Raw genomic sequence first — 24,229 nt, forward strand, 5'->3', positions numbered from 1 at the left:
TTGGAATCAGAGTTACAAGTTTGGGTAAACCCTGACAACATCAAAATACATCTGAGACAAATCTGAGACTTCAAAGTGAAATAATTGCATTAAAAAATGACTTAAATACCCACCAGAAAAAAACCTCATGTTTCAGTCGTTTTCATTCTTTACAAACATGAAAGTCATTTCAAGTGTTTTAATTCCAAAGGAAAAAAATCCAGCTGAACAACCCCTCAAAGGGGAGCAACCCCCATCACCAGAACAGATGGTACAGTCCAGCACCCCCACCCCCTCCTCTTATTGAGCTGAATGAATGAGAGAGAGAGAGAGAGAGAGAGAGAGAGAGGCAGAGTCATTGTGGCATGCCAACACAGACTCTGCAGCAACACATTCCTCTTCACTCGATTTACTCTGCCAGAAAACACACAGATCACTGGTTTAAGTCTAGTTGCTCTCTGTTTAAGTCCAGTTAGAATTTCTTGATTGGTATTTGGTTACAGAGATGAAGTTGCTGCTGTTGTTGTTGTTGCTGATGGAACAAGCTGCAGCTCAACAGAGAGGTGAGAATCTTTCCTTATACTGAATTCTGTACTTTTCTATTAACGTCTACTCACTTCTTCTGAGTTTTACTGAGTTCTGCTGTTGTGCATTACAGTTCAATAGTTTAGGATTACTTGATACAAACTCCTCAGACTTCACTTTCTTCATTTCAGAGAATTTTTTTTGTCCCATTGAGTTCAAAGAAGAGTTAAAAACATGGCAAGTCTTTATCTTTGCTACAGAATTATCTGAAAACCTGTGTCATCATTTTCATTCTGAACAGATCAATAAATCAACTGACTACTTTGATTAAAGGTTTTTTTTTTTATATATATATCAATAACGTAAAAGTTTTACAATTTTATCACAGAAATGGAGTCTGATTCTTTTCATTTCTGTTTAATAATTCTGCTGTTTTTTATGAATCCACATTATTCACAGTTTTAATGACTGAATATTTTGGGTTCATCTTGTGAGGCTTCACTTCATTTTCTGATGCTTCCAGAAAAACAGTTCAAATGAAACTGTTTTCTGTCTGGTTGACTTTACCTGAAGCTTCCTGTCAGATAAATCTACTGAATTGTTTTTTTAATGATTGCACAGTTTGTGATGCCACAGTCATAGTCTGGATTGTTGACTGTTATAAAGTGGAGGTCACAACCAGACAAACAGCAGGAGAAGAGTTTACCTTTGTTAGCTGTTAGCTCTGTTAGCTATGTGTGATTGCTCCATCTGTGTGTTATTGTATTTTAACTTTGACTGAATTAGCTGATTTCACACACTTTTGGGTTTTTTTCTATTAATTTTTACTGCTGATTGAAATTATAAAGAAATGACTGTTAAAATCACTTGGATTCTTTTTAAAGCACATCTAATGAAAAGAGCAGTATTGCCCCTCAGTTGTGTCTGAGAGGCCCGTTGGTGTTACATTCACAGATATGATGTCTTCTTGTGGTTTCATCAGCAAATTAACCAGATGAACACTATGATGCAGGATTTCTGTGTTCACTTCAGTTCAGTCTTCACATTTTAACCAGTGTACGTTTACTTTACTTGATCAGTGATCAATGAATTAGCAAGTGATCAGTGTGTCTGTGTGCTGATAAACATATTAATGAGGATTGCCAGACAGCAAGACTCCAAGTCCTGCTGGGAAACAGTCTGTGTGTGTGTGTGTGTGTGTGTGAGTGAGAGAGAGAGAGAGAGAGAGAGAGAGAGAGAGAGAGAGAGAGATAATTACTGTTAACAATCACACTCCGCCTGCTTCCTCTCTGCTCCCCCTCCCCTTCAAAAACTCTAAAGCCCCTCACCATCGTTACCACACCTCCACTACAATACCCCCTCACAGAGCAGCAGACTTCTCACATCAGAGTGTGTGTGTGTGTGTGTGTGTGTGTGTGTGTGTGTGTGTGTTGTTGGGGGATGGGTCAGAGGTCAATCTGAACATCAACAGAATGGTTTAACACATTCCTGAGTGAATAAACTGTGTGAGCTGTAGCAGCTTCACTCACTGAGGGTTTCAAGTGAAACTTTATATGTATGAATCATGAAATCAGTCAGATTGCCTCTCATGACTCATCTCATCAGTATTTTATCGGCAGCTGAAATCTGACTGTAGATCAGTTTTGAAATGGACTCAACATTTCAGTAACTGAACATCAAATTCCCTCCAGCTTAAATTAAATTATTCATCATACTGAACTTCTGCCAATGTTTACGTCTGCCTGTCTTTCTTTCACTGTTCAACCTGATTGTGCAGAATGGGTCAAACTAAGGTGTTAAGGGTTAGGTTCAGGTAAAAATTAACCCTCTTCATCTGCTGGAATCAGTTCAGGTAAAAATTAGGGTTAGGGTTAGGGTTAGACAAGTAGTGGTAGGATTAGAGTTTGGGAAAAAACTCCGGGAAATGAATGTGAGTCTATGTAATATCCCCAAAAACAGATGGAAACATGACGGGGTGTGTGTGTGTGTGTGTGTGTGTGTGTGTGTGTGTGTGTGAGCGTGGGTGAAATTACATCCTCGTATGTAATATTTTTTAACTGAAAGTCTGAAAGTGATGACTGTCCAGGCGTAAAACACCCCGTGACCCCTGAGCCATACAGAAGAAGACATGCACAGACTTCTGAACACCTGCAGACTCTGTTGGCGACGGCCGAAGTTGTTTTTAATTCAAAAGTGTGTTATCATTTATATAACCTTTGACGTCTTCATGTAGACACAGTCTGAAGGTCTGAAGGTCTGTGTGTTCCCACAACAAATGATTGTGATTGTGTGTGTGTGTGTGTGTGTGTGTGTGTGTGTGTGTGTGTGGGACCACCCAGTTGATGTTATCACACCTCGACACCTGATCACACACAACAGTAATTAACGCGTGTGTGTGTATGTTTTCTTTGTCATTGATGACAAGTTTCTGCAAATGTTGAAACTTTCAGATCTTTTGACAAAACTGATCAAAGAGTTGAAGTTGAAGAGTTGAATTCTTTTGGATGGACTTTTAACATATTCTTGTTTTCTCTGACTTCAAGTTGAAAAAACTGGTGATGAAAATGAGTTCATCCTATTTCAGTTTCAGAGAGTTTGTTATTGGAGGAGCTTCATGTGTTCAAGGTGAAGAAACAGACTCAACAAACTGATTTCACTGTGGTCAAAGAACTTTGTGAAAAAACTACTTCAAGTTTAAAGAACTGACACAAAATTGACTGACAGACTACTCTGACAAATGACTGCAACCATTTGATCTAAACTGCAGACTTGTCACCTGAATACATTTAATAACTGCTAATTTCATCAGTATAGAATAAGGTGACAATCAATCAGTTCATCAATCAGTGTGTTTTACATAAAGAGTGTATCAGTGATCAATTTGACCTTAAACCCCTGAACCAAAAAAGCATAGGTTGTGTGTGTCAACAGGATGTTTCACCCTGATCATTTTATTTCAGTTTGTATTTACAAAAAAATGTTTTTTTAAAAAAAACTTCTGCACACATGTACCTGTACCTTTACGTCAGATATATCACACTAACCACTGCAATGCCTGAACTGCTTCTGTCTGGGGAGATGTCTGATATCAGATGATGATGATGATGATGATGATGATTCAGGTTTGGGTCAGTCAGTCTAGAGTCAGTGTTCAACAGAGCTGCTCTCATTAGCAGTTTGTTGCTTTGCAACTCAGTGATTTCATGTTGTAGGTTGTCAGAAACATCAGCTGGTTCCACATTAAACAGCAAACATGTTCAGTTCCTTTTGTCGACTCTTCGTGTCCTGAAACCTCTCACCAAACACCTGAAGGACATTTCACCTTCAGCAGCAGATTCACATGTCAGAGCAGCTTTTGGTCTTGCAGAGTAGGAACATGCTCAGGGTTTCTTAGCTGTTAGCTTAGCACAAACCCGCTTGCAGAACACAGTGTCTGTCAGAATGTGGTCCGTGAAAGCTGCTTGTTGTGAATTCAAACTCTACTGCAGAGCATTAACTTTGTCCAAGAGCATTTGTCCATGAAGCATGCTGGAAAAAATGGAGAGTAACAGTGCAAGAGAAGGTGATAGTGTGTAAAGGAAAAGATGATTTGTTTGTGACTGAAAGACATTTAAATTTTCATGTTGAGTTTAGTTCAAATATCAAAAGTGTCTTACTTGTGTACTTATATGTAATTTGGGTATTTGTGTTTATGTACCGGCTCAGTGATACAAACAACATAAAAACATTTGAGGTTGGAAGCAAACAGACAATGCACAGCCTTTGGTCACATGATCACACAGTGTCACATGACAGCCTCAGGAAGTGATCTGTTAGCATGAGGTTTTAGACAGTGATTCATCTAAGAGTTTACCTGCAGAAACACATGACCTGTCTGAGACACTGCTGACTGTCTGACTTAGAAGACCAACAGCATTCAGTTGATTCATTCATTCATTTATTTATTTACCCACTCACTTGTTCATCCGTGCATTTACACATACAATCATTCATTCATTAGGTTATTTATTCATTCACTCTTTCAATCATGCATGCATTCATTAATTCGTTATTTCCCTTGTTCATTCATTAATTCATGCAATAATTTTTTATTCATGCTCAGTTACCCTGGTACCTGGGGCTTTTATTTAGCAATTCAGTTAGCAATGTGTTCCAGGGTGCTAACAGTTACCTGTGTGTTTCAGGTTTGTTCCCAGCCATATTGAACTTGGCCAGTAATGCAGTGATCAGCAGTAATGCAACATGTGGAGATCCAGAACCCGAAGTTTACTGTAAACTGGTTGAACACGTTCCAGGACGACCGATCAAGAACCCTCACTGCCCAAAATGTGACGCCAACTCTGTCCTATCCAAAGGTATGAGACCAGAGTCCACTTGTTGGGTTGGGTAGATAAAAGAGCTCAGCCTGTGCCAGCTCTATATGGAAAGTGTCCTGAGACAACTTTTGTTGTGATTTGATTGCTATACAAATACAATGGAATTGAATTGAATTGAATTGAATTGAACTTTGAATTTTGAACTTTGAACTGCAGGTCCAGCTTACTTTAAAACCAGAGGGCATATGCGCAAACATTTTGAGAGTCCTCTCAGAGAGCTCCGAACTTAGCCTAAAAATTGCAAGCAAGGAGTCTTAGCTTAGCAGTGATTCTCAGTGCATCTCTTAGCAAAGAAGGGACTGAAACTTGAATCTTTTTGAGGAGGTGTGGGTGACCCCATTGCCAGGTGTGACCTATCCTTTTAAAGGGCTGATTAGTGGGTAAAAAGACATTCTCAGTGATGGTGGACAGTGGAATCAACCAGCCTGATCGTAGACTTCAGTCTCTGTTCAATAAGCTGAGTCGTACTTTAAAAGGAGCCTCCAGAACCTTTGACATCACAGGTCTACCTGCACACTCACTTGTTTACATACTGACAGCTGTTCTGTTCATTAGCTTACTTTTGTTAGCATGCTGCTAACTTTAGCATGTGATCTATTTGATGCTCCTTAATGAGGACAAATGTCTCAGCTTCCATTAGTTTGTGTGATTGTTGTCCAGCTTATTGAAGCAGCTGTTGACTGACAAAATTCTGCACCAATCACAGCAGCAGGAAGCCGCTGAGTCCATGAATGGCCTTCAGTGACCTGCAGGTGAACTGTGCCTCAGTATTCAGCTGTGAAAGTGCTGTAATGGTTGGTGTGATGGCTCTGCTGATGAAGGTGGAGACAGACCTGAGTCTTCATCACTGCTGCTGTCAGATGTCTGAGTGTTTGCTTCTCTTTATCGTTTCTGCTGTTCTTGTGTTGGTGGAGATGAGATGGAGCACAAACATCATCCCTCCACCGTCTGATCTGTGGAGGTTCATTAACTCTCTTCATTCAGTGTTTTGACAAGATTTCTCCTCCTCTTTTTCCTCCATTTCCTCCTCTTCTTCAGAAACCCTTCAGCCCCCTCAAAGTCCTCCTCTCTGCTCCTAACAGTTTGTCATTTGAGGAGATCTCAGAAAATGTAACAATTTTAAGAATTTTCTTAGAATTTCATCTCCTGACACTAAAAGCAAAGAGGGGTCAGTTTAAAGGATCAGTCTGGTCCTTTTCTATATGTTTCTTATGATCATTAGCCAGAACAACATTGTGGCTCAATGGGATATTTTTTAACATTTCTGGACAACAATGATCAAACAAGCTTTGACACACACACCATACTTATTAATTAATGACTCATCATTTAAAGTATAAGAAAATTCAGATATTTTCAAAATGTCTTGATTAATCAGAAACACATCAGAAATCAACAACTTAGTAACAAACTAATCCATCACAGAAATCATCAATCACTCTGATAACTGATCATTCTGAACACATCTGGCAGAATCTTGATTTTGCTAGTTATCCTTCAAACTGAATTTATCATGTTTCACATCATCAGTGATTCAAGATTCAAGATTCAATGAAGTATCATTTATCAGAGTACACGAGTACTACGTAACAGTACAACAATACACTAACAGTACTTCACAGTGGTAAGTATTACAAGTAGGACTAACAGTATTTGTGTGTGCTGTTCAGAGCGTCATCCAATCACAAACGCCATTGACGGGACGAATCAGTGGTGGCAAAGTCCAAGTATCAAGAACGGACGACAGTTTCACTGGATTACCATCACACTGGACCTCAAACAGGTAACACATCTGTGTGTATATACAGTATGCGGTATATATACAGACATACATACACACACACACACTGTATTGGTGTATTCAGAGTGGCAAGTAACAGGTACAACATCAACTAGATTCTTGGTGTTTGCTGACTATAAATCTGTCTGTTTGTCTGAATTTCCATTTACAGTTCAACACAACAAATAACATTTTTAAAGTCTTTCAGTTGCTGGAATTAAAATAGCCTTAAGCCTAGTTTATGCTCCTGCGTCGCGGCGACGGCGTCACTGAGCATTCATAGTTCTGCGTCGAGGGAACGCGTTGCTCCGCAATTCACCGGCAAGCTGCTAGGGGGAGGTGGCTTTGTCTTTGTATGGTTTCGGGGGGCTCTTGTTGGGTCCCCGTGTTTCGCGAGATTTCCCTCCACAAATTGTTGGCCACTTGGCAGTCTTTATACTGCCGCGAAGAGGAGTTGTAAAGGTGGCCGTACTTGCGTACCTCCTTGATAATTCTTTCTTTGGCTTGGTCCATTTTTTCTTGTAGCTCTCACCACAGAAACTTTGAAAATGGCGGTGTTGTTGTGCTGCGACCATAGGGCTGCGACTGAACCGACAATTACGTTCTGAGCGGACCAATCACAGTCCTCGACGTTCACGTCACGACGCGTCGACGCGACGCGTAGTCAGGATTTTTTGGAGGTGCGCGTCAGGCTACGGCGTAGGGTCCGCGTAGGGGTCTGCGTCGACGGCGTAGGTACGGCAGCGACGCGACGCAGAAGCATAAACCAGGCTTTACAATTCTTAGTGCTTCCAAAGGCAACTGGACATGTTTGGACACAATAATGTGTTCATATAAACAGTATAGTTAACAGCCACTGTCTGCTGCCATCACTGCTGTTCATACTGTGACATTCATCAGTACATCAGTAATACTACAGTAACCAGGTGAGCACAGCACAGGTAAGCATCCTGACTCTTTTTCTGTCTCCTCAGGTTTTTCAGGTCGCCTACATCATCATCAAGGCAGCTAACTCTCCTCGGCCAGGTGAGACTAACATGTCTTTGAAATTGTTGTTTTTAAAATCAAACTCTGACATCTTTTTAAAATACACACACACACACACACACACATTGAACTGCTGAAGAAAGTGATATCAAAACATCTGTCTGACTGACCTGTCTGTCTCTCCATTAGGTAACTGGATCCTGGAGCGCTCTCTAGACGGTGTGACCTTTGACCCCTGGCAGTTTTACGCCATCAGTGACTCTGAGTGTTTGTCTCGTTACAACGTGACGCCAAGACTCGGACCCCCGACCTACAAGACTGACACAGAGGTCATCTGCACGTCTTACTACTCTAGACTGAACCCTCTGGAGCATGGAGAGGTGAGACATGCAGCTTGTCTGTCTGTACATAAGTCTCTGTCTCACCCTCTCTTTCAAACCTCTCTCCCCCACTGACTTGTCTTTCTCTCATCTATGTATGTATGTATGTGCCTTCTTTACCTGTCTGTCTGTATGTGTCCAACTCACATACCTGTATTTCTGTCTAACCTGTTCGTCTCTCTGTCTCTCGGTCCCTGTCTCTCTCTCTGATCCACCTTTCTTTCTCTACCTGTCTTTCTCTCTCAGATCCACACCTCTCTGATTAACGGCCGACCTGGGGCAGATGATTTGACCTCCGACCTCCTGAACTTCACATCAGCTCGTTTCATCAGACTGAGGCTACAGCGAATCAGAACGCTCAATGCTGACCTGATGACCCTGAGCGCCCGTGACCCCCGAGACATCGACCCTATCGTCACCCGAAGGGTGAGACAGGCAGTTCTCAATATTTTAGTTGTGAATGAGCTGTGTGACCACGTTATCAGCGCAGTGTATTTCCTGTCAGCAGCGTTGAAAAAGAGATAAATAAATCCACATGGTCAACTTGTTGGAATTGTTTCCAGTGTCACAAACTGCAGCGATCTTCATACATACTCAAGCATGTTCTAACTTGATTATTATACTGACAACATTTACATTCTATATATATGTATATATGTACATATATTAGCATTTTTTCTGGGGAGTGGCAGAACAGTCACTTTTTGTTTAATTTTGGAGGGAGAGGGGATGTATCCATAACACAGATTATATTTACAGTATGCATGCATTAATATTTCTTAGACATTCATTCATTTAAACAAGGCAACCAGCTGCATCCAGCAAACATGTTATTGCGTAATATTAACAGAGAAGTTTTTCCTTGAACGGGCAGAGTAGTACCTCCCACATGGAGAGAAAGATGGCAGAAAGCAGACCAGGAAAGACATACAAGTCTGAGGGCAAGTCCCTTATCATAATAATACTCCCATTCTGCTGGACCAGGTCTGAAACCCGGTCCTGGATGAGGTATTTACACCTAACCTACGCATCGAAGCACTCATGTCCAATCTGGTCCCCAGCCATGATCTTCTACCCCTGCTGCTGAAAGAGTCACATCCAGGCCTGGATGGTTATGGCTGCCACTCGCAAACCCCACACTGAACATACTCACACACAGAGGACACACCCACACACAGACAAACAGAAGCAGACAACTGTGTTGTGGACAAGTGGACAAAAAACAAGTCATTATACTTAGCACTATTTTTTTAGTGTTGTTAACTTTAACAACAAATCTAACTGAGTGGAGGCCAGCTGCCATCTGGACATGGTAGCTACTGAAGTGTTGCTGTTCATCTTATGAATATTAAGTGAAGGTGGCTACATTAAGTGCCGCTCTTGAATAGTTTCAACAGAGGTCAGCTGATGTGTTCAAATGTCAGAAAATGTGGTCGTGTCATTGACACGCCAGCGATCAAGTTTGGAAAACACTGAAAATGAACGAGGCTCAATGCTTCAAAGCACCATATGGATCGCTTCTGCCTTTGAGATGACAACAGGAGTCCCTAACCCTATCCCTAACCCAGGAGTGTGAAGGTGTTCATATGAATAAAACAGGTTGCTTCTTCTTATTAATGATTGAAAACACGTCTTGTTTTCCATTTCATCATGTCATTTATACTTTGTCTTCCAGTATTATTACTCCATTAAAGACATATCTGTGGGTGGGATGTGTATCTGTTACGGCCACGCACAAAGCTGCCCACTGGACCCTGTTACCAAGGTAAAGACACACATCTGCACACCTGTTCACCTGTACGATGCTCTGACTTTTGATAAAAACTGTTCTCTGTGTGTGTGTCAACAGAAGCTACAATGTGTGTGTGAACACAACACCTGTGGAGAGAGCTGTAATGAGTGTTGCCCAGGTTACCACCAGCAGCCATGGCAACCTGGAACTGTCTCAGAGGGAAACACATGTGAAAGTAAGAAAAGAGAAATGGAATCGGCCCGAAACACACTGGTTGGTCATTTGTTTACCTGTGTTTACTACACCTGTCTGTCCCTCACCTGTCTGTCTCTCAGAATGTAACTGTCACAACAAAGCAGTGGACTGTTTCTACAATCAGACCGTCGCTGAACTCTTTTTGAGTTTAAACACTCGTGGCGTCCGTCAGGGAGGCGGAGTCTGCATCAACTGTCAACAAAACACCATCGGCATCAACTGTGAGACCTGCACTGCTGGATACTACAGACCTGCTGAGGTACAAATACTGCAAGTAATAGTACAGACCTGCTGAGGAACAAATACTGCAAGTGATAGCACAGACCTGCTGAGGTGCTGACAAATACTGCAAGTAATTAAGATAAGACTTTATTGATCCCACACAGGGGAAATTAAGTCATTACAGCCAGCAAGTATTACAAAGAAGCACCTGTCCGTCTGAGCAGTCAGAGACAGGTGAGCAGATAGACAGGTGAGCAGGCTAACTGGTTTATCATTACTTAAAATGACTTCAGTACAAGTAAGATTACCTGCAAATAAAATTACAAGTACACAACAAAACAACTTTGTAACCCTAAAAAGAGTAAATGTTAGTAAGCAAGAAAAGCATCACGTCCTGAAGTTGGTAGATGATACTGTCACAGTGAGCCCATGATCCTTTGCTGACTATTATTCAAACTGGTGCCATGAGCCATTTTTACACTGAATGGATTTTCTAACCCTAACCCTGTCTGACAGGACTGTGATGACAATGTTTTATCGGTCTTTAATTGAGTCTGTGCTCACTTTCTCTTCATCTGCTGGAATCAGTCTCTCAAGGTTAAACACAACAGTGTACTTAATACTTTGGTTAATGTTTGCAGATACTGCAGATCTTTCCAACAGTTATGGAAGAAAGCACAATACATTCTTCCTGATGTTCGCATCCTTTACATCAGCAGCTTCAGTTTCTGCTATCTGATCCCCTCTTCAGACTCCCAACCAAAAGATTCAAGCACTCCTTTGTTCCCTCTGCCACCTTCCCCCTGAACTGCAGGAGGAGAACGTTGGTATTAGGTTCAAGCTTTGAAGGGACACAACTCTATTGTTTTAGTGCTGTGCTGTGTTTATTATGATTGTTATTATTAGTTTCATGCAAACGTGATCCAATGAATAGGGACAAATGGTGGAACTTTGAGTGGGTAATTAGTGAAATGCTGCAGCTCCTCCTTGTAGCAAAATTAAACTAGTTGAATCGACTTTGCTCATCTTTGTGAAGCCTGAAACTTACTCATTCCTGCTCACTGCTGTAATGTCCGGCTTTAGTTGAGCTGCTTCCTTCTGTCAAACATAAAAGGAATTCACCAAATCATAGCATAGCATATTTTGTGCAATATTTTAACTTGCTGGCTTTTATTTTAAATGTTCACCGGTTTAACTGTATTGTTTTTCGTGTTGTATGTTTGTTTGTGCATGTGTGTCTGTGTGTGCGTGCATGTAGGTTTCTCCATATTCAGACTCTCCTTGTGTTGAGTGTAACTGTGATCTGAGAGGATCAGAGTCTTCAGTCTGCACCCGAGATGACACACAGCCAGGTCATTATTATCATTATCATTGCATTTCTTGTTAACTTGTATATTACATCACAAATTGCAACATATATATATATATATACACACACAGACATATACATATATATATATATATATACACACACACACACACACACACATATATATACATATATGTATACATATACACACACACACACACACACACACACACACACACACACACGTGTGTGTATGTGTGTGTGTGTGTGTGTGTGTGTATAAATGATTATGTATATTGCTGTTGTGGTTGTTGTTACTGTTATTACAGTCAATACAGCAGCAATAGTTTTATCAAAGCTCTACCTCTGTGTGTGCGTGCAGGTGTGTCTGCAGGTCAGTGTGTGTGTAAGGAGGGTTTTACAGGTCCACAGTGCAATCGTTGTGCGTTCGGATACAGAGATTTTCCTCAGTGTGTTCGATGTGAGTGTAACCTCGCCGGCAGCATCAATAAAGACCCCTGCAGCCCCTGCATCTGCAAGGTAAAAACAGTAACGTCATACTGTACATTCTAAACACCTGACGGTCACCTGACCAGGGTCCACAGTGTGTGTTGGGGTGAACAGGCTGCGGTTTGATAAACAGCATTTCATGAAGAAGATGGTGCATTTAATATTCCAGCTTAAGTTATGAAAAGGTTTCATTTACATCACAGACAGCAAAACTTTGAGATTTTAATTATACCACACAGTTATTGATCAATCGTTAAAGCTGACCCTCTCCCTGATATCTCACCTGTATTCTGATGTCTCACCTGTCCTTTCTTCCTCAGGTGAATGTGATGGGAGCTCACTGTGATCTGTGTAAACCAGGTTTCTACAACTTGCAAGAGAATGATCCACTCGGCTGCACAGACTGTTTCTGCTTTGGCGTTTCCGACGTCTGCGAGAACTCAGCCTGGTCCATGTCTCAGGTAAAACACAATAACATACCTTTACACAAGTAACATACACCTGTGCACAAAAACATACACTTCAAAACACATAAATATGTACATATTCAGGTAATACAACAGTACATTTTGTTTTTTCTGTAAATATGGAGTTCTGATGATGATGAATTTTTTTCCCAGTTGCTTCATACAGATGCTTGGCTCCACCCATCTCAGTCCCACCACACCCCCTCTGTTGTCCATGGCAACGACCTCACCATCCCTAGCAACATCTCCTCTGGCCACGCCCACCAACAAGTGTTGTCGTGGCCGGCGCATGACAGGTTCCTTGGCAACAAGGTCTGCTACCAGTTCCATATTTGGTCATTGTTCTTTCAGTCAGTGAACAGGAACCTGTCTGTCTCTCTGTCTGTCCATCTGTCTGTGTGTTTGACTGGATGTCTTCCTGTCTGTTTCTAGCTCGTGTCCTATGGAGGGTTCCTGAAATACACAGTGCTTTACGACATCCCATTGGACAATGAAGACCGTTCTCTCCCTGCCCACTCTGACATCATCATCGAGGTGATAAAAACTTCAAATCAACAAATCAAATATTTACTGGGTTGTAGTAAAGTTACTGTTTAAAATGTTTAAAATATTACATGAAACAAGTTCAGATTAAACTTGTCATGAAAACCTCTTGGCACATTTAAGGTCTTTAACATGGTGCTGAATTGATTCTCTCTCTTGTCTACAGGGAAATGGTCAGATTCTTCGTCTCTCTCCTCCTGTCCTTCTCTTCCTTTCTCCACTGGCAGAGCGCTTGGTTACTGTGACAATGGCCAGGCAACAATTCCTCGACATGAAGACAGGCGTACACGTTACCCGTGACGACTTGCTGTCAGTCCTCGCTAACGTAACAGCACTGAGAGTTAGAATCCACCTGAACACCTCCGCTGAAGGGCCGATACGGTGAGAGCAAAGTAATCTGGTTACATGCAATGAAATCAGTTATCTGTGTTACGCACTCTGAGGAACTCCTAAATCCGACTGACTGTTCCTCCATAGAGGAGGCACACCTGAAGATTGCGGAATGTTGTGTCTATTTCGTAGTTGAGGTCACTAAGGCAGTTTAACAGCTCTACAGTGGCACCAGGTGTGGATGAGATTCACCTTAAGACTCTGATAGCTATGGACATTGTTGGGATGTGTTGGTAGACTCTTCAGTGTCTTCTAGAGGTCTGGAGACTGTACTTGGATGTGCAGACCAAGGTGGTGGTTCACATTTTAAAAAAAGAAACCAGAACTCTAACTATCAGAGTGTCACACTGCTCAGCCTCCTGGTTAAGCTTCTGTCAGGCTCCTGACCAGAGACCCTGGCTGACTGATGAACCTCAGAGGAGGACTAATGAGGATTCTGTCCTGGATCAGTGGAGTATGGGGAATCAGGGTTGTTACCACAAGTCATTCAGTCCTCATGTAACCAGAGCGAGGGGGCTGTGTCTGTGTTCTCTGCAGGAACTGGAACATGTTCTCGGTGGGTGTTGGACTCCACCAGGGTTGCTCCTGTCACAGATTCAGTTTGTGAGTTTCGTGCACAGAATGTGAAGGTGCAGTTGAGGTGTGACCAAAAGCAAAGAAACAGAAAAATTCAACAATAAGTCACATTGTGCAAAACCTTAAACAATAAACAACATATACAAAGAAGGATGGGGCAATAAACAATATGTACACTGAAATTTGCAGTGCACAGGTATTTATGCTGACAGTGAGTGATGAATGTACCTGTCAGAAACTGTTCCTTATTGGATGATAATTGTTCAATCAGTGGATGTTTTGGTGTCACTATCTGACTGCTAACTGTTCATCAGGCTGATGCCTGGTGGGAAGAAACTATTTCTGTGTCTGGTTGTTTTGGCGTTCAGTGATCTGTCGCACCTGCCAAAGACCCAGAAGTTGGAACAGGTGGTCTCCAGGACGTGAGGGGTCTGCAGTGATGCTTCCTGCCCTTTTCCTTATTCTGGAGGTGTGTCAGTCCTGAATGGAGGGCAGGTTGGCATCAATGATGTTTTTTCAGTGAAACAGCACGATGTGAGTCAGCTCCTCCCAGTCTGGTAGTCTGCTGGAAAACAGCTGATTGTTCCCTTCAGGTTGGAGTGAGTCACTGCACCAAGTGAAGGGGTTCAAGTATCTGAGTCTTATTCACCAGTGAGATTCAGATGGAGGTAAGATAATAAGTCAGCAGTGATGTGGACTGTATCAGGCTGCAGTGGTTCAGAGGGAGCTAATCCTGACAGTGAAGTTCTGGACTCACCAGTGGACCTCTGTTCCAGTCCTCAGCTGTGGTCCTGGTCTCTGGGTAGTTACTGAAAGAATGAGATGGTGGATCCATGCAGCCAAAATGAGTTTCCTTGGCAGGGTGTCTGGCCCCGGGGAAAACCAGAACACATTAAAGGATTTATATATTCCATCAGGCCTGGGAACACCTCCGGATCCTCCAGGAGGCGCTGCAAGAAAATACTGTTGTCAGATGAAAGTCTGGACACTGCAGATGAAACTAATGTGTCTTTCTCTGCCTGTCTCTCTCTGCTCCTGTCTATCTGTCTCTGCATCTGTCTCTCCCCCTCTCTGCCTGTCTTTCTCTGCATCTGTCTGTCTCAGTCTCAGTTCAGTCTCTCTGGACTTTGCTGACTCTGGCTCAGTTTCTGGCATTCAGGCGGTTGCTGTGGAGACGTGTGAATGTCCATGGGGTTACAGTGGCACTTCCTGTGAGGTCAGCCGTTCACTTCCTTTAACATCATCAATTCAGTTTGTGTTGTTAGTGCACTACAGTTAAAAACCTGTGTTTTCTTTGTGTCTCTGTGTATTTTTGTGTTTTTCTGTATTTGTGTGTGTGTGTGTGTGTTTCTGTGTTTCTGTGTGTTTTTCTGTTTTTGGGTGTGTGTGTGTGTTTCAGGCCTGTCTGCCAGGCTTCTACAGGGTGGGAGGAGTCTTGTTTGGAGGAAACTGTCTGCAGTGTGAGTGTAACGACCACGCCGCCGAGTGTGACATCAACGGCATTTGTTTGGTGAGTTTGGACGAAGACGATGAGTAACAAGAAAACACAGATGAACATGGAGGACTCGATGTCTCCGAGGACTCGATGTCTCCGCAGGTGGTGCCAATAAAGACAACTACATTTACAGAAAACTGTTACTATGGTGTCTGTCTGTCTGTCTGTCTCTCAGGATTGTACCCATAATTCCACTGGTCCCCACTGTGAACAGTGTCTTCCTGGTTTCTATGGCGACGCCACAGCGGGGACAGCAGACGACTGTCAGTTGTGTCCATGTCCACTGACGGAGCCGTCCAACAGGTGATTCAGACAAAACCTTAACTTAAGGTGATAGGGGCAGTTTTAATCACCTGCTGCACACCTGTCCTGCCATGTTTTAATCACCTGCTGCACACCTGTCCTGTCATGTTCTAATCACCTGCTGCGCACCTGTCCTGCCATGTTTTAATCACCTGCTGCACACCTCTCTGAGCTTTCTGACAGTCACATTTCCTCCGATTCAACTCTAAAAAAATGTCAGGTATAAGAAAGTCAGATGTTTGAAAACGTTGAAGTATCAACACCTGTGTGGTTTCAGTTTCAGTCCCACCTGTATGCTGGAGGCATCTGGCCAGGTTTTATGTGACCAGTGTCAGGAAGGATACACAGGAACCAACTGTGAGAGGTAAGGATGATTGATAGACTGATTCACCAATCAGAGGCACTCAGCCTGCTTTGACACAATTCTGTCCCATGTCTCTAGGTGTGCCAGTGGTTTCTATGGTAACCCACAAGTGCTGGGAGGGGCCTGCATCCGCTGTCAGTGTCATGGTAATGTGAACATCAGCGAATCAGGGCACTGTGACACCGTCACCGGGGAGTGTCTGCGTTGCCTTGGCAACACTGCTGGGAGACACTGTGAGGTCTGTCAGCCTGGTTACTATGGAGACGCCATGCACGCCAAGGACTGTCAGGGTGAGACACACCTGCACATCTGATGGGACATCACTGGTGGGGGCAGGTCGGGAACTTTGTCTTCCCTCAGTTTTGTCTCACAGGCAATGAGACCAAACCCACAGTTTTACATAGTTCTACCACCCAGGGGCCACACAGGGTGACTAAGTCAGCAGACTCACCTGGTCTGAAACAGTTCAGGTTCTGGGAAAAAGCAGATGACAGGTGAGGAAGAGGCCCTCGAACTGAGAGCTTATTAGTCTGTTTGAATGAGATAAAACCTTCGACTGGACACAGAAGGTTCAACTGGTTCATTATGTGAAAACAAGAATGTGCTTGACACAAACACACACACGCACACACACACACACACAGAGTCTTGTATTTGTAGCAGCAGGAATGTTGATCTTTTCAAAGCCAGATTAGATTCGACCTCTGACCTGTTTGTTCTGGTGTCACATGACTGTGTGTGTGTGTGTGTGTGTGTGTGTGTGTGTGTGATCAAACGTCAGGCTGATACTAATACTTCAACAATATTGATTCTCTGTGAATTGAATTTTATAATTAATCTGAGGAAAGGTCACATAAAGAAATCATCAATCATCATTTTCTGATCAATCATCAGAATATCAATAGAAGTCTTCACAAACAAATTATCTTTAGGCCATTGTGAGGTCCTGAAAAGGTCAAATGTGAAGTCAATGTATGTGTTTTCGTTACCTTAGCATGAGCTCCGTCAGTCTGCAGAGGAAGCTCCTCTTCCACAGTCTGCCATGTTTCTACAGTAGCCCTGAACAGACAAACCAAACACTGTATGTTACACTGAGCCTTTAAAATCACAGCGTGTGAGCAGAAAGTTTCAGAAACAAGTGTTAATCCTTTAAAAAATGAAGAAATTCACCGTGAGGGATGGGCTTCACCTTGGTGGGCGTGGTTTCAGACTCACATTTGCAGTGGGTGGGGCCTCAGAGGCTGACTGACGGGGCCGTCTCCCTCTCTCACAGAGTGTAGCTGCGATGTCACTGGCTCCCTCCCCAGTGTGTGTGATGTCACAACAGGTCAGTGTTCGTGCAGAGGGAACGTGACGGGACGTACCTGTGACAGCTGCCAGGTGAGACGCGCGCACACACACACACACACACACACACACACACACACACATTTCTGTATTACCTACAGTGGAATCTCATTCTACAGTGTGGACGACCATTTTCAGTCATTTAAAAAAAAAAGAAAGAAAAGAAATATTTTTTTGTCTCTTTGTCTCTGTCTTTTTATTATGTAAGTGCATAATTTTACAATTTTTTCTAATTGCCAGGAGGAGACTGGAAACCATAGTCAGCAGTGAAAGTGTCTGTGACTGAACAGATAAACACTTTGTTGATGATTCAATGTTATTTTTAATATTTAAACATCTCAGAAAATAATCTTGGCCACTAATTTAGAAAAAACTGATGTTTGAACTGTAACTCCTTCTTACTTGGCAACATTCACTAATATCATATACTTATCAACTAGTAGTAGTATAAAGTAAGCATTACCGTATTATTTATATCTGGATTTTAGTCATATGAAAAATACTTTTAACATTAAATTCTGAAAATGTATCATACCAGTGAAGGAGTATGAATTTTAAATGGGACTACATTTATCCTGTGGATGACATCTAATTTTATTCTTTACTAATGAATGAATGAATGAATGTAGGAATGAATAAATAAATAAATACATTTGTTATTTGAAGAGGAAAAGCTCGCCCCCCAGTCCCAGGGTATGTTTCCATCATGCTTGCACTAGTTTTTGTGGTTGTTTGAGAATTTTAAAAACATTGATTTTAAACTAATTCATGGCAATAATCATGTCAGATAAGAGATCCATAATGATTCTGACTCTGATAAAGAGTCTTGTCTGAAGCATCTCTACTGATGTGTGAATATCGTTCCATTAAACACTTGCCAATTTTATTTTATTTTTCCAGTCTGGGTTTTTCGGGCTGCAGAGTGGGCAGGGCTGTCGGGTCTGTGGTTGCAGCCAGTCAGGATCTCTCTCTGAGTCATGTGATGAAGAGGGGCGGTGCCAATGTGTGGAGGGCGTGACAGGAGATAAGTGTGACAGCTGTAGCCGTGGTTACTATGGTTTCCATGCCAATGGCTGCACAGGTAGTTAAGCGGAGAAGGTGACACATCAATCTGGCTGCTGATTGGTCAGTTCTCGTGACTCTGATGGGCTGTGATCCGTTCTCCTCCCAGCGTGCACCTGTGATCACACCGGAGGGAACTGTGACCCCGAGAGTGGTGAATGCATCTGCCCCGCCCACACAGAAGGAGACACCTGCCAGAGGTGTGAGACAGACTACTGGGGTCATGACCCCACCACAGGCTGCAAGGTACACAAAGATACATGCAAATAGCCACAGATACACATAAATAGACAGAAATACCCACAGATACATGTAAATAAATGTAAATACACACAGATACATGTAAATAAACAGAAATACACACAGATACACATAAATACACACAGATATACCTAAATAAACATAAATACACACAGATACATGTAAATAAACATAAATACACACAGATGTACCTAAATAAACATAAATACACACAGATACATGTAAATACACACAGGTGTAGCTAAATAAACATAAATACACACAGATACACACAGATACATGTAAATAAACATAAATACACACAGACAACTGCATTTTGTTGTCTCTGTGCTGCACTCTGATACTGCGCTGATCTAATACAGCTAAAAGCCCACAGATACACATAATTACAGACAAATACACACAAATACAGGTATTTACACATGAACACACACAGATATGCACACTGCTACACACAGTAACACACAAATGTACACACATAGTAACACGCACCCACACACTAACATCCTGGTCTTTCTTCAGCCGTGCAGCTGCAGCACAGCAGGAAGCTCCGCCCCTCTGTGTGATCTGACCAATGGGCAGTGTCAGTGCAGAGAGGGGTTCTCTGAGAGGTCATGTGACCAGTGTGCCCCTGGTTACTATGGTTACCCAGCATGCTTGCCATGTGGCTGCGACATGGCAGGAACAGAAGAGAAGTTCTGCAATGCAACACTGGGAGTGTGTGACTGTCAGCACACCGGAGAGTGTGTGTGCAAGGTAACGCAAGCAGTGTGTGTGTGTGTGCGCACGCGCGTGTGTGTGTGCGTGTGTGTGTGTGTGTGTGTGTGCGTGTGCATGTGTGTGTGTGTAAATCAATAAATCGATATCTTTGCGCTCAGGCCGGTGTTTCGGGTCGACGCTGTGAGGAGTGTGTCTCGGGTTGGTTCGCTCTGTCGGCTCAGAATCCGGACGGCTGCTCGCAGTGTTTCTGTTCAGGACTCAGCTCAGACTGTGAGGAGCAGGGAGGACTCCACAGAGTACCCGTGAGTACAATGTCAACATGTACAACAAAATATACACAAAATACAAAAATATATATACAGCCATTACGTATACACACAACACTCAGCGGAGCACCTGTCAGTGTATAAATAATTCCTGTGTGTATATACTGAATACATTTATATATATACACATATACATGTGTACAGGTACACAAACACAACTTTTCCACTGAAACTGAAGAGATAACGGATCCAGGGTTATTCCATGTTCAATTCTCCCTCTCCCTCCACAGATCACCCTGGCTCACTCTCCGGCTCTCTTGTCATTGGTCAGTCAGTCTAACCTGCAGGGCGTGGTATCCGGAGTTTACCAGCAGGGCGGTGACATGCTCCTCGACACCAGACAGCTCAACACCAGCGGGCTTGCCGGCTCGCTCTACTGGAGACTGCCCCCCCAGTTCGAAGGCCAGCAGGTACCGTTGCCCATAATGTTGACTGACAGCACCTGTTGATGTTGTTGCCTTTTGCCCAAACCGTTGACTTAGGGTTAGCTAATCCCTTCACCCCTGATGTGCAGAGATTTCAGCCCATTTTGTGCTATTGAATATGGTTCATGAGAGATTAAATATCTGTGAGAGGATGTGTTTCTGTGCACAATATATTTTGTATTTTATTGTGTACTTTATTGTCTACCATGTCGTTTATATTGTGTATTATATTGTATACTTTCCTGTGTGTTTAATGTGTAGCTGCTGTCGTACGGAGGTCGCCTGTCGTATATCATCACTTTTTATGCTGAGAACGGCTCGGGGCTGTCCAACCAGGAGCCTCAGGTCCTGATAAGGGGTGGGACCCTGAGGAAGCTGGTGATATACACTGACATGGTTGCCCCTAGAAATGGCATCAGGACACAGCATGACATCAGGATGACAGAGGTACAGCTGCTGAGAATCATGGGAATCCAGAGCAGCCTTAACAGAAATGTTTGGATAGAACACTTTCAACACTTTATTACAGTTTGTGTGTGTGTGTGTGTGTGTGTGTGTGTGTGTGTGTGTGTGTTACAGCACAAGTGGAAGTATTTTAACTCGGTGTCGGAGAAGTCAGTGAGTCGTGCTGACTTCATGTCCGTCTTCAGTAACATCGAGTATGTCATCATCAAGGCTTCATATGGGACCAGACTGCAGCAGAGCAGGTACATATATACAGTTTAGTGTATGTGTTCACAGTAAAGCAATTAAACAAGCAAGACGAGCTCACTTTTCAAAATTAGTAATCACCAACTGGAACAACCCTAGGATCCTCTTCTCAACCACTGACCATCTGCTTATCCCTGTTTCATGAGGCCTGGCAGCATATTGGTCAACTTCAGTCCATTTCAGGGGAAAAAGTGACCCAATTAGATCGAACCTTGCTCAGTCTGAGCATGACACATGACAAGAGATTTAACACCACAGAACCTTCTTGCAGGAGGAAACACTGGAGAAATTTGTCCTGGTTCATTCTGAGATGTTTGGCAAAGGTATTTCTCAATTAAACCCAGAAACCTAGTTTCTAGCTCCCATTCCCACATCCTTTTTTAAAACATGTCTTTCCTGCTGCTCTTAAGACTGCAATAGTTAAACCACTTCAGAAGAGCAGTGATTTGAATGCCTCCTCACTTAAAATAACTGTAGACCAGAATCCAATCCACCATTTTTAAGTCAAATTTTACAGAAGCTTGTTTTTAACCAGTTAAATGATTTTATAAACTCTTACTATATTTTTGATAAATATCAGTGTGTTTTTCAGACCAATCACGGTACAGAGACAGCACCAGTTAAGAATGGCCTCAGATCCAGTATGGATATGAAAAGGCCCTCCATATCAGTATTACTTGACTTTGCAGCCTTGGATTCAGTAGACCACTCTGTTCCTCTAGAACTCAATTACAATGAATTCAGAGCTCAGCTACATGTGTGCTGACGAAGCGCACAAAGAGGGCTCAGACCACATCACTTCTACATCACTTCATTTTAACATCCTTTTACTGGTTTATGAGGCTCCTACCTAGTCAGATTTGCTTTTATTATACGGGATCCTTCTAGAACCCTCTAGAACCCTTAGGTCTTCTGGTAGTGGCCTTTTAATTATACTCTTAATTGTTTCCCTCTTCATATTTTTTCATGTCTGGTTTTGCTTCTTCACATCTCCTCTTAGTGGTTTTAGTATTTTATTCTCTTATTAATTTTATCTTCATTTCCTTTTAATACCCCACCTGACACTACAGGATTTAATCACATTATTTTTTTTTTTTTATTTGGTTATTATGAATTTTTACATCTTTGTACTACCTCTGGTGCTTCATCATTGCAGATTCATGAAAAGTTATTATAGCGTGTCCTCATTTCATCTTATTACTGAGCCGGTATTGATAACAGTCCTTTAATGTGTGTGTGTGTGTGTGTGTGTGTGTGTGCACTGGGAATGGTTGTGTTGGGGGCCAGGACACACTTAATGTGTGTTTTTATTATGAAAAGCCATTTGTTTTTTTCACTTTTCATACAAAGCAATGTAACACAAACAAAGTCTGATTGATTGATAACATGAAACCAATTCATTACAATCAATCAGTATAAATGATCTGGGGATTGTAGCTGCAACATAATTACATGTTCATCTATGTTGTAGACATGATGTTTCCTATAACAAAGGGCCTGCTGAAGAATTCAGCTTGTCTCCCAGTGACGTCAGCATCTTTTAAATGTGTGCTGATACTGACAGACTGTGTTCATCAGGTCCAGCCCCACAAAAATAGAAGATTTCTATTTCATCCACTTAATCAGCTACTCTCGAAAAAACACAGCATCTCAAACAAGCCTAATGTTTTTCTTTCAGGATCTCTAACATCACCATGGAGACAGCGGTTGAGGCGGATTCAGAAGAGGGGTCAGAGGTTAAAGGGGCTGTGGCCAGATTGATTGAGTCCTGCGTCTGTCCACCTGGATACACCGGAGCGTCCTGTCAGGTGAGGATGCCTGTGTGACTGTGGCAACCACGATACCTAAACCCCCACTGTAAGACTGTGTTGCAGCTCTCACCTGTCTCCCTCACCTGCCTGTCTCACCTGCCTGTCTCACTTGTCTGAAGGATAGTACACTACGATGCTGATATCAGAGAAAAATACAATTCATTCAGTAAAATGAACTAATACGTGTATTTATATCTTTAAGAGGCTCGGGGACTTTCAGTGGAGAGTTTTAAATGGGGCCATGTCTAAAGCTGGTCCTAATTTGAGGGAGATTTGTGCTGAGTCTGTAGATCATGTGTTTGCTGAATGTCATCAAGTGTGATCTTCATTGTTTTTACTCTCAGCTGCTGATGGGAGGGGGTTTTGTCTGTCCTGGTATTCTGCTGACTGTCTTGTTCGGTCAGGCTGAACTGGTTACCTGGCTCACAAGGTGTAACAGGTTGAAGGGTTCTGGGCTACTGGACCGTGAGTTACTGTTTAAAGGGCTGGTCCCCGTGCACGTCAGGGCTGACTGTGAATGCTATGCCTGTGGAGACGACGTGTTTCAGAGGACATGGTCTGAAGACAGGCCTGTCTCTAGTCTGAGGGTGACGATGAGGTTTCAGATAATGTAATGTTTTTTAATGTGTGTGGTTAGTGTGTCATACAGTGCTGTAATCACAACTTGGTAGACATGTTTAAATAAAAAAGGTTAAAAGTGAGTCTCACTCTGTCTCTTCTGTCTCTTACCTGTCTCCCTCTCTGACCTGTCTGTCTGCAGGAGTGTGCTGCAGGTTTTTTCCGTCAGCCTTTGTCCGAGCTGTCGTCTCAGAGTCTGAAGTCGCTGTTTGCTCGTCCATGTGTTCCATGTCGCTGCAACAACCACAGTGAGAGCTGTAACACAGAGACTGGAGAATGTCAGGTACGCACACATGAACATGCCAACATACGTGTGCTTACAAAGATACATTTTAAATGGAGACTGGGGCTATCAGGTAAAAACGAACTGCTGACAAGAGTTGAGGTCAGAAGAATGGTGTTTCTATGTTTTTGTACAGGGCTGTGAGCATCACACCAGTGGACAGAGCTGTGAGCTGTGTGCCCCAGGGTATTACGGGAATGTCAGCGGCTCCATTAGTGACTGTTCACAGTGTGCCTGCCCCCTACGGGACAACAGGTAAAACTGCACACTGTATTATTTTTTATTTGAATTCATATTTAAATCATTTTAGTGACTTAAACATAGTGTGTGATTAGTTTCAGTCCCACTTGTGTGTCAGAGGGAGCGTTTGGTGATTTCCGCTGCACTGCCTGTCAGACAGGATACGAGGGGAGATACTGTGAGAGGTGAGTTATTATACACACCACCCTCAGGAGTACATCAGCACACTGTA

The 24,229-nt window shown here is 42.7% G+C and overlaps 1 protein-coding gene across 1 annotated transcript in view; it reads left to right on the plus strand.

The window, feature by feature from the left end:
• The first annotated feature begins 481 nt into the window (after positions 1-481).
• lama1 (laminin, alpha 1) overlaps positions 482-24,229 on the plus strand; it is a 38,606-nt gene continuing 14,858 nt past the window's right edge. The window contains exons 1-32 of the mRNA XM_076721515.1: positions 482-542; positions 4,689-4,859; positions 6,551-6,663; positions 7,635-7,686; positions 7,837-8,027; positions 8,274-8,453; positions 9,703-9,792; positions 9,877-9,994; positions 10,095-10,273; positions 11,495-11,588; positions 11,928-12,085; positions 12,376-12,516; positions 12,676-12,834; positions 12,955-13,056; positions 13,232-13,446; positions 15,136-15,247; positions 15,431-15,541; positions 15,702-15,829; positions 16,107-16,193; positions 16,272-16,483; positions 17,467-17,573; positions 18,441-18,621; positions 18,712-18,848; positions 19,386-19,619; positions 19,742-19,885; positions 20,140-20,319; positions 20,596-20,781; positions 20,914-21,041; positions 22,724-22,853; positions 23,617-23,757; positions 23,894-24,012; positions 24,093-24,182. Coding sequence (XP_076577630.1) covers positions 485-542; positions 4,689-4,859; positions 6,551-6,663; positions 7,635-7,686; positions 7,837-8,027; positions 8,274-8,453; positions 9,703-9,792; positions 9,877-9,994; positions 10,095-10,273; positions 11,495-11,588; positions 11,928-12,085; positions 12,376-12,516; positions 12,676-12,834; positions 12,955-13,056; positions 13,232-13,446; positions 15,136-15,247; positions 15,431-15,541; positions 15,702-15,829; positions 16,107-16,193; positions 16,272-16,483; positions 17,467-17,573; positions 18,441-18,621; positions 18,712-18,848; positions 19,386-19,619; positions 19,742-19,885; positions 20,140-20,319; positions 20,596-20,781; positions 20,914-21,041; positions 22,724-22,853; positions 23,617-23,757; positions 23,894-24,012; positions 24,093-24,182 — 4,448 coding nt within the window. The 5' untranslated portion in view covers positions 482-484. The remainder of the gene's footprint in view (positions 543-4,688; positions 4,860-6,550; positions 6,664-7,634; positions 7,687-7,836; positions 8,028-8,273; positions 8,454-9,702; positions 9,793-9,876; positions 9,995-10,094; positions 10,274-11,494; positions 11,589-11,927; positions 12,086-12,375; positions 12,517-12,675; positions 12,835-12,954; positions 13,057-13,231; positions 13,447-15,135; positions 15,248-15,430; positions 15,542-15,701; positions 15,830-16,106; positions 16,194-16,271; positions 16,484-17,466; positions 17,574-18,440; positions 18,622-18,711; positions 18,849-19,385; positions 19,620-19,741; positions 19,886-20,139; positions 20,320-20,595; positions 20,782-20,913; positions 21,042-22,723; positions 22,854-23,616; positions 23,758-23,893; positions 24,013-24,092; positions 24,183-24,229) is intronic.

The sequence above is a fragment of the Chaetodon auriga genome, chromosome 21 (assembly GCF_051107435.1).
Source record: "Chaetodon auriga isolate fChaAug3 chromosome 21, fChaAug3.hap1, whole genome shotgun sequence".
Classification (NCBI taxonomy): Eukaryota; Metazoa; Chordata; class Actinopteri; order Chaetodontiformes; family Chaetodontidae; genus Chaetodon; species Chaetodon auriga.